Source organism: Kryptolebias marmoratus, linkage group LG14 (genome assembly GCF_001649575.2).
Source record: "Kryptolebias marmoratus isolate JLee-2015 linkage group LG14, ASM164957v2, whole genome shotgun sequence".
Taxonomy (NCBI): Eukaryota; Metazoa; Chordata; class Actinopteri; order Cyprinodontiformes; family Rivulidae; genus Kryptolebias; species Kryptolebias marmoratus.
Window position 1 is genome coordinate 2503863 of NC_051443.1, and position 10903 is coordinate 2514765.

At 39.3% G+C, this 10903-nt stretch overlaps 1 protein-coding gene across 5 annotated transcripts in view; it reads right to left on the reverse strand.

Annotated features, from left to right (window-relative positions):
- pi4kaa (phosphatidylinositol 4-kinase, catalytic, alpha a) overlaps window positions 1–10903 on the reverse strand; it is a 222391-nt gene that overhangs the window by 27671 nt on the left and 183817 nt on the right. For 4 of the 5 annotated variants that reach the window (XM_037979490.1, XM_037979489.1, XM_037979492.1 and 1 more), the window contains 3 exons: window positions 6468–6540; window positions 6210–6390; window positions 6022–6126 (listed from right to left, as the gene is read on the reverse strand). In XM_037979490.1, coding sequence (XP_037835418.1) covers window positions 6022–6126; window positions 6210–6390; window positions 6468–6540 — 359 coding nt within the window. Of the gene's footprint in view, window positions 1–5859; window positions 5871–6021; window positions 6127–6209; window positions 6391–6467; window positions 6541–10903 lie in introns of all 5 variants that reach the window. The other variant, XM_037979493.1, reaches the window with a different exon arrangement.

Sequence of the window (10903 nt, forward strand, 5' to 3'; positions counted from 1 at the left end):
ATATAAGTGAGCCAAAGAGCCACTTCTGTCAGCCTCTGTCCAGAACCACCCATGGGCTGCAGGTCTGTGTCTGAGGCATTGGTTAGCATGTTTTCCTTCATTCCTGTAGCTTGATAGGAAGTCAGGTTATCCAAACTGGTAAACCACATTAATAAAATAAGATGGATCACAGAACATGTGATCACAAAAACTTTAACATAAAGTATATCTTTATGTTAGTAAAGATATAAAACATTTTTCCTACACAGAAGTCCCTAATAAACTATTTTAATGTAGAACAAATTAAACAGTTTCTCTTCACAATATTTATTTATTTACTGTTAATCTATTAGTATGATTTGTTCTTTAAAATACCGTTTATATTATTTTGATTATTGCTATATGAAAAAACGTATCATCTAAACTCAACATCCTAATCCAATAATCAAACCATAATAGTCTACTAAAAGCACAAAAAGAAACTCAATTGATCACAGCAAAATGTTCTGTACCATATGGGTCTCAGGAGCTGATTGAGGGATTAAGAGACACTAATGTCTGGTTCTTCTGCAATGTTTCTCTACTGATCCATTCTGTCTGGTATCATACAGCACACCGGGCAACACATTGTTTTTATTGCCTGTATTCATCGTCACTGACGCTGTTCATCCTGGGATGTGCGTCTTCCCACTTACATCTGTACTTTTGCAAGAGTTTTTGCTTCTAATGGCATGGTGAGGTAACGGGTGGCCATTTTAAAAAGACACGGGTTGATAGCAGCTCACCTCCGCTGTGTCCGTCGCTAGGCAACTATGACGACAGCGTTGGACCGGAGCCACGCGCTCCCGCCACAACAACTTAGCTAGCCTGGTCTTAAAATGTCCTGTGTTTTATTTTGGTCATTATTGTTACACTTAGTGTGAATATGCATGTGATAGGCGTGTCTATCGGACAATTATAGAAATACGGAAAAAATCGCATCCTGTATTGGTTCAAAACAGGACGCAACATTTAACAGCCAAATACGGGACGGGGTGGCAATCTTAGCCACCTGTCATTTTAGGCTAGCTTAAGCTAACCTGAATATTTACAACCCTCCTGTTGAAACACTGACATTACTTACCTACTGTCTTTCAACCACTTTGAAAACTTTTTCTTCATCCCTCCAACATAATTATCCCTCTCCCTCTTCTGTTTTCTGCCCCGGAGAGCTTTTTTTTCTGCTGCCCCATCTTTAGCTCCCTGTTGTCAAGTGCACTACGAGTCGTAGTCTACCACAATTCAAATTTGAAAGAAAAAAAAAAGCGCCTGAGTGTGTTCTCAAAGGGCGAGTGCCCAAGCAACCTGTGTAGGAGGGGGGAGCAACAGGATGGGAGGTGAAGGAGCGCATGGGCGCCTAATCAGTGCCGTTCCTCTGTTGTTGATCATTTCATACATGCACAAACTGCAGTTAAATATAGAAAATGCTGACTAGAAAAAAACATTCCCCACATAATTTTGGCGCCCCCTCTAGTGCGACGCCCCTATGCATTGCATACAGTGCATACCCACTTTTTGCGCCACTGACTAAATTTAACAATAATGATCGAAAGCACCACCTCCCGCTCCTCTATGTGACTGTGCCTAGAAACCTACGCGTGGCGCTGTCACAATTGCCTACACCAGTATTGCTCACAAAACCTGTGCCTTTCAAAAAATGTCCACTCCAAGTGAACTCCAAGGCACATCCTTAGCTGGACAGCGTCAGTGGAGATAATCACAAGGCAAATTGCAAAATGTGAGAGTGTTTTCAGTGTTGCACAGTGGTCTGTCTGACAACAGACAGCATGCATTAGGAGAGCAACACTGAAGACATGTAAGAACACAAGAGCCAAGCATCAGTGTCACAATTCTTCATTCCAATTAACAAATTATTGAACAATTTGTCATCCCACTCCTCATCCCAGGTGTACCACACAGTCAGACAACCTCAGCTACAACAGAGCTGACTGTACAAATAAACTGAATCAAAAGATTCTACCAGATTCAAAAAGAGTAAAAATAATGACTAGGGAGAACAAAGTCAGAAGCAGTCATTAAAGATGCCCTTGCTCCAAAAGAAGTGGGTGATGTTCTCAAGTCTCTAATAAACCTCTCCCATTCTCCATTAAGACGGATACATCAAATAAAGACTGGAATGTTTCTCCTTGATGTTCTATACTTCAGTCCAGAGTGAGGTGTCGCCAGTGATGTGCGGTGAGGTTCATGGTTGGTGAGGCACTGACTCCTTTAGAGTCAGATTTACAAATATATAAACCCAAAAGGGTAGCTTATTCAATTGGCTACTGGCTATTTTATATCTCATCAGCGTTCTTCACACACACTCTCTCTCTCACATACAGATTAAAGAAAAGATAAGAAAAACATTACAATTACTATTTTGCAGTCCAATGGAGCAAAACACAAAAATTAACAGCTTGCGGCAGTTCACGTGACTCTCACTCGCCTCTGCGTAAAAGAACAGCAGCAACAAGCCCCCATTGGCTCACGTACGCCCCCTTCAGTGCGGCACAGTACTGCCCTGCCTCATCCTGTGCCTTTTCACTGCGGTTTTGTCCCATCAGCAAAACTAAATATGTCACTAACAAGACATTAGCCAGACTGTGGAAAATCAGGGTATATAAACGTATATGCAAACATTATATTGGCGACATGCAGCAATATGGCAACAGGCACGGGCCAATTGCATGTATCAACCTAGTTTGTGATGGATTGCGCATTCAAAGGTGAGACTCATTGCTGCCGCACCTCGCGTTTCACCCTTGTATTTGAACAGGAAACATGCAATTTCAGCGATTTTTGACTATAAAAATGTTTGAAATCAGTCGTACATGAAGATCGGTGGAATATTCATTTTATATTATCTTTTTTTTTTCTTGTCATGATGACAGGTGAGGCTCTGCACCTGCATTCCCTGACCGCATGTCCCTGGGTGTCACCAATAAAATGCTGGCTTTAATGGAAAATGCAGATGAGTCTGCTGGGATTGTAGCTCTCAGAGAAGTTGCTTGACAAATTTGGCTTATAATTTGATCAAGCAACAGCATTTAGTTAAGAAAATACAAAAGTGAATTATGGAATTCACAACTGTCTTCACCAACTTGAAGAAGAAAAAAAAGATCTGCTGCAAGGAAACTGTCATGCCCACATTGTGCGCAACACAGTGAAGCATGTTTCTGACGAGCTCACTGTAAATGTGGAAAATGTTGTGCTCAAGCTCTCAGGCTTTTTTTCTACATCTGTCAAAAAAAGAGAATCACTCACAGAGCTTTGTCGGTTTTGTGATGTTGAATTCCAGGAAATTCTATGACATGTCACAACCAGGTGGCTCTCCCTTAATCCAGCTATCACCCAGCTAATGGAAAACTGGACTGCACTGAAATCTTACTTCATCAACCTGGGAGAAGAGTTTCCCAAACAACTTTGAGCTTTGTTAAAGCTCAGTAAGGTACTCAACTGAGGAAGATTTATAAATTGTGGAGGTTTACCTTATCTTCTGCAATAAAATCATCTCTCTCTTTGAGGAAGTTGTAAAGAAGATTGAGAGTGATAAAACCACCTGTGTTGAGTTATATTCCATTATGGATAACTTCAAGCTAAAGCTCACACAGAGATTAGATGATCAGTTTTATAGATACTTTAAGTATCATACTTAACTAAAGTGATTTGCTGTAGCAAATCCGTCCTTGTGATGCAGACATGGCAAAGGCAGATTTTAAAGGATTTCTCACCACAGCACTCCTATATGTTGAGGAATGGTTCAACTTTTCAGAAGAAAACTGTCTGTTTTCACAGCAACCTCTCTCTCTCTGCACCATGCCACCTTGACCTTTAGTGACAATGAGAGGGTGACCACCAAGCTCAGCCTCATCTATCATCATCTGTCTATCATCAGCCACATCCTGAGCATCCAAGCACCCACTGGATATATGGAAAGGATATTTTCCAGAATGGCCAACAAATGGAGTGACTGCAGGAACAGGTGCTCCATGGAGCTCATGAGAACTGAGCTCCTGATCACGCTCAACTTTGTGCAGTCCTGTTCAGAGTTTTACACCAGCACTTTGAAAGTGAAACAGTTACTCAGTGCTACAAGGAGTAACAAGAAGTGCACCTGGAAAAAGATATAACAGCTTCTGATGAACCCAAGACTGTTGAGGAAAGGAGTAACTTTTTGCACTTTTTTCTTATTGAATAAGCAGATAAGTTTACAAGTGTTTTTCTTCATTTTTTGTTGTTTTTTCTTCAAGTAAAAATGTCCTCAGGGTTCTGCGACAGTCTCTATAGTTATGCACTTAAAAAGTTAAATGAAGTTCTCAATTTAATTAGTTTATATTTTAAAAGTTCATTGTTGCATACTCCACACAAACATATTTTATTTAAGATTTAATTAACTGCACTTTATAAGATAATGTGTTTATTGGTAATAAAGCATTTCAAACTTAAAGTATGATCTTGATCACCCCTTTACTAAAAACACCAGCACAAAATAAAACATACCAATTCTGCGGACCCCACAGGAGTCTGGCCCGTGGTGGTCATGGCCCAAAGGAGCCATGGTGGGTGTCCCTTATTTTCATTTTTGAAAGGTGGCAACCCTAGCTGGCAGTGATATTTTTGACTCAGTTATTGAACAACATTTTTTTAGAGTGAGAAAATGCCTGAGGAATGGAGGAAAAGTGTACTGGTGACAATTTTTAAGGACAAGGGTGATGTACAAAGTTGTAGTAACTGCAGTGAAATTAAGTTGATGAGTTGAATATTTGTGAACAGCAGTATGATTTCATGCCAAGAAGGAGCTCTACAGATATCCTGTTTGCTTTGAGGATGCTGATGGAGATGTACAAAGAGGATCAGAAAGATCTTCATTGTGTCTGTGGATTTAGAGAAAGCATATGACAGGGTGCTGAGGGAGGAGCTGTAGTGTTGTATGAGAAAATCTGTAGTAGTAGTACTGGACATGTATGAGGACAGCAGGACAACTGTGAGATATTCTATAGGAACAACAAATAGTTTTAAGGTAAAGGTGGGACTGCATTGAGTATAGGCTCAGAGCCCCTTCTTGTTTGCTGTGGTGATAGACAGATTAACAGATGAGGTCAGACAGGAATCTCTGTGGTCTATGATGTTTGCACATGACATTGTGATCTGTGATGAGAACAAGGAACAGGTGAAAGAGAACTTGAATGGGTGGAGGTATACACTTGAAAGACAAGGGCTCAAAGTCACCTGTAGCAAGACAGAGTACATGTGTGTGAATGAGACAGAGGCAGGTGGGCTTTTACGGCTATAAGGAGCAGAGGTCACAAAGGTGCAGTACTTCAAGTTAACTGCCCAGAGAAATGCAGTGTGTGGTAAAGAGGTGAAGCAGTTAGTCCAGGCAGGATGAAATGGATGGAGAAAAGTGTCAGGAGTGATTTGTGACAGAAAAGTGGCAGCAAAGGTCAAAGGAAAGGTTTACCAGCAGTGTTGAGAACAGCTATGGTGCATGGTTTGGGGACAGTGGCATTGACAAAAAAAACAGGAGACAGAACTGGAAGTGGCAGAGTAGAAGATGCTGACGTTCTCCTTGGGAGTGACAAGTATGGATAGGATTAGGAATGAGATCATCAGAGGTACAGCACAGGTTTAATAACTGAGAGGTAAAGTTAGAGAGGCCAGACTGAGATGGTATAAAAATGTGCAGAGAAAGAATACTGAATATCCTGGTGGAAGGATGTTGGAGATGCAGCAGCCTGGAAAAAGACAAAGAGGAAGGCCAAAAAGGACATATATGGGTGCAGTTAGAGAGGACAGAGGATGCAGAACAGGTGCAGGGTGAGATGGAGGAGGATGACTCACTGTGGTGAACCCTGAAGAGAGAACAGCAAAAGATAGGCACAAAACAATGAATGTACAAATCATATAAATATATAAACTGACCCTCTTACCAAACCAAACTACACCAAACCATGACTTGGTCATTTCATAACACCCCTAATGTTCAGTGATAAAGTGTTTTACCCCTGGAGCAGTGGCAACCACTCTGTAGGGAAAGACGAACAGATCCAGACCCACCAGCTGGAAAATATTCTTAAAAAGCCCAATAATCTGCAGAGCAAGCATATCCTGAAAAACACAGAAAAACACAGACGTAACAGAGATTCTTCTCCACAGTTAATGTGTTAAGTGAGTTAAAGACAGGTGTGTACCTGTCTGCAATCATCTCCCACTTTGAAGATTGCTGCCTGCCAACAAACCCTGGATGACCCATCTGGATTCTCCTTTCCGTCCTCCAGTGAGTCTGATGGACACCGAAGACCCTCCCTCTCCAGTTCACTTACCCCGCAGCGCCTCACTTTAAATTTAGCCAGGTAGGGTGCCTTGGCAGCACTGTGAAAACACATACACAAGACCGAACAGTATCAGGTTAATCAAAAAGAACTCCTACATGAGATACAAATATTTACCTCTGCATAGGAGTTCCAGACTTATAGTCAATGTCCAGCACTATAGCCTCTGGATTACTTGGTAGGTAACAACCTGGAAAACACCAAGAAGGAAAGAAAACTGTGAGGTAGGCTATATAAAAAAGAAGCTAAATGACATGGCATCCCTACGTTTTATACCAGCAACTGTTTGCTGGTATTTCCAGTAGGCACAATGGGCTAAATTTTTTTAAAGCATCACAGTACAAACAACCAGCATGACAAGAAATACCATGTTTTTGTTTTTATTTTTTTATTTTTTTTATTTTAACATTTTTAGACCAAAGAGTTCAAAAAGTCCATCCATCCATTCACTATCTGCCACTTGTTCCAGAGTTTGGTCGTGACGGGAGCAGCTTGAGAAAGAATGCCCAGACATCTCTTTCAGCAACCACCTCTTCCAGCTCTTCTGGGAGGATTCCAAGGTGTTCCCAGGTCAGCCAAGAGATAGCCTCTCCAGCCTGTCCTAGGTCTTCTTGAGTTCTCTTCCCAGTTGGTCATGCTTGGACCACTTCCCTAGGGAGGTGTCCAGGAGGCAATCTTACCAGATGCCCGAACCACCTCAACTGGCTCAGCCCTTCAGCTGGTGGGGGAGGGCAGCTTTCACACTGTTTCTGAAACAAGGCTTTGAAGAGGTTATAACAATAGGCTATTATATTACTGTCACACATGTTTGTGGAGAGAGCCTTCCAAAGGGGTCAGTCCAGTCTGAGGTGGTCGTCTGTACAGTATTATGAACTTACTCCAGTTTTGTGTTGTGGTCGCATGTGCATGGCCATTAAAACTAACATTCCCATCCTTTACAGTATCTAGCATCCCAGATAATAGTAACCTGTTGTTCCCAGAAGCTTCAAAAGTAATAAACAGTAATGCTAATAAATAAAAGACAATAAAAGAAAATAAAACAAAAGTGAAGCACAATGCATTTTTTTTCTTACTAATAAAACCTTGTGGACTCAAAATCAAAGTAGCATTTTGAAGTGGATCTCAAATTAAACAATACTAATGAATAAACTTCAGTTCATTTTAATTTAGTGTCTGCGCAGACTTTAGTCAAACCTTTTTTCAGTATTTGTTTGCTTATTCCATAAGCCCTTGAGATCCTGAATGATACATTGCATCAAATATTTTATTTGAACTCAAACCATTTTCCCTCTCAGTCCCACCATAGAGGTCACCAATGTGCCAGCCTTACTGTGTTAACTATATCCAACATAAAACAACTTTATTCCTGGTTCCTTCACAGGATATTTTAAAAGTTTCCATTTACACAATTATGATCTCTTTGTTTTGTACATATCTTTACTTGTAAAATGTATATGATTTATTTAACAGTTGTCTAAGGTTTTCTGTTCTTTGTGCTGAAAAATATAACCTAGGAAATCAAGAAATAACTTTACATTATGTATGTCCTATTTCAATTTAGCCTAATTTTAAACTATAATACATCAAAATTCTCCTCTCTGATGTACCTTTCCCCCTTTGAAAAGGATGATATTATCAATTTCATTCTGTTCAAACATTTAGACTAAATAATAATAATGAAAATTCTGAACCCTGAAATGCATATGCATCAAACTATATTATGTCTATGTCTACAAATGTTCAGTCTGCATCCTCTGTCCATTCCAGCAAAGATGAGTAGTTTTTATATCTTATAGCCTGAAATCAGGCTTCTCAGAGGCGTCACTTGCAGCTAAAATCAGGAATGTCATTTTTGCTATAATTTATCAATTCCAAAACTCTCATCAATGTTGTAACAGTAACTGGTTTAGAATGACTCAGAATATAACTTTTTTTTAAATGGCATCAGCTGTAGGCCTGTGGAAAATACAACTCTTTCTATAAAAGTTACACACACTAATGCTGGAGCTAAATCTCAGTAGCTTTCATCAAATACTCAGAAAATGTTGCTGCTAACAGTACTGTACAGTGAGGCTTGTCCAAGGGCAGGTCATTAGCCATTTGATGCTAATCCAGGCATCTCAGCTGGATCCAACTCACAAAGAGATGTGTTAAGGAAATCTGATATTTCCCACCATATTTCAGCCTGTTGTTCAGCTGAACAGGAGCCACTCAAAATCCCCAGGTTCTGTGCCATCTGACGCAGCGTGTTCACTGTAGCACAACACTGTAGGTTCCATCTGGAAAGGTCAACTGCACACTGTCTGGTATCATCAATTCATTGGTCATGAGTCAAAGAATGTCCAAAACGCAGTAGTATCAGTCTAGTATCAACCATACACATGTGTTTTCTGCCATTAATGGTGACTAAAACCATGGGTTTAACATAGAAAAAGCTGCCCACAAATTCTGGGCACCCCTAAGGCATCTGTTAAGCATCCACCTTTCTCTTTAATCTTTTAACTGTGCCTTTGCCAGTTGTATTTCTAATAATTTTAACTCATTTTCATTACTATCTTTTATCCATTTTCTGACCTATGTGATGAATAATATGAACACGCCACAATTCATAATCCATTTTTTACAAAACCACAACTGAGACCAAGCATTTCTCTCACTTTCTCTGATACATGAGAGCTGAAACACACAAGATAACATGGGGGGTTGTTAATTAAAGCACCTCTCTTACTATACAAACACACACAGACCCCATCACACCCAGTTGTAAATGTTTTTACTACAGGTCATCCCCTCAGGATCAAGATGCCCAACAAAGAAAGAGCTCTTTGAAAACTTTTGGGAAGACTGTAAAACTCCTTGAGTTATAAAACCCAACTCAGTAAAACAATTAACTTTAAACAGGTTGTGTGTTATTACTCAGGCATGGGAGTTGTTTTATTATGCCTGCTGAATCTTCATTGACATCACTCAATGGCATCTGCTTTTATTTGGTTGATAAGGGAGCTGATTTGAGAAGAGGGGTTCTTTGTTATCTCAAGCTGTTTTTATAGTGGGGGAGACATCATGTGACTGCTTTTCTAGGCCTTCACAAATCAAAAGCCTACAGCTTTGAGCAAACTCACCATCATCTCTATTTGTTAGTTTTCTGAGTTCTATGCATCAAACCAGCTTTCAATCTTTCTTATTCAGCTATTTTTCTTAGCCTCTTTGTTTTTTTAAAATTTTTTATTCATGTTACACTAGATCATAGCATATAATTTTAAACCATGTAAAGATCCTTACCTCTGCTATTTCCTATTTTCTTTTAATTTTCTTATCTATTCTTTATTTTTTTACCTATTATTAATTAGATTTATTTATTCCTTGCTTATTTATTTTACCTATTCCTAACAGTTTTAATCCATTCAAACCAAATTTCACTAAGAACCGACCCCAAAAGGCCGGATTTACAACAAGCTCATTCACTCAACATTTTATCAGCCATTGTATTTCATACACGTGATTTTAGAGTTTGTGAATGGTGTCATACCCGATTTTCAGATCTGACCAAGAAGCTTCTAGATTCCTCTAATGTTGATCACTGGGGCTACAGCCAATCTGTCAACTGTTTTAATTCACATTCGCTCCGGAACACCTTAAAACTACAAAATCCCTTCTAAACTAGTCCAAACACAAAACACAGCAATGATCAGTCTGTCTGTGGAATTCTCAGAAAACCCTTTTAGTTTACTGATACACACAGATACAAACTGTGAAAGACATCTATTGCTGTGAAAAAACCACCCACACAATGCAGAAAATAAAAAATATATATATCCCTGTTTCCTTAAAATCTCTCCCTTTCGTTGCTTTCTTTGCAAACTTCCCATTTTCCATACTTACACATACTCTTCCTGTTTTCTTCCCAGCTTTTTTTTTTTTTTTTAAAAAGGCTGATTTAACCCTTTTGTTTCTCTTTTTCCACCAAGCAACTTAACCCATTTGTTCTCAACACTTCCTCATCCACTCAGACTTTCTTTACACTCAAACTTTCCCTGTTCAGAAAACCCATTGCTCTTTTTTCTTTTTCTTTTTTTTTTCGGTGCACCATTCATTCATTCATTCACACACATATACAATATCCTAAGCATATTGGACTATATGGAAAATCGCCCACTTAACGGATCCATTTATTTTACAGACAGGATGTCTCCTGCTGGCCTTTCTGCCTTAATGAAACTTGTTTCACAGGTACAAAAGTGCTAAAATACCTCTTCTGTCTCGGTTCTGAACCAGTCAGCAACCACAGGTAACCTTGAGACTTCTATTCAATCAATCAATCAACTTTATTTATACAGCACATTTTAAGAACCACAGGGGTAGCCAAAGTGCTGTACAATAGATAGATAAAAACAGTAAAAAGAAAATAGATAAAACAAATAAACAGATAAAAAAGATAAATAGATAAAAAGAGACATACACATACGGGTTCACAGCAGGTATGTTTTAGGTGCCAAGAAAGACAAAAATCACGGTGTGTTAAAAGCCAAAGTATAAAAGTGTGTTTTTAAAAG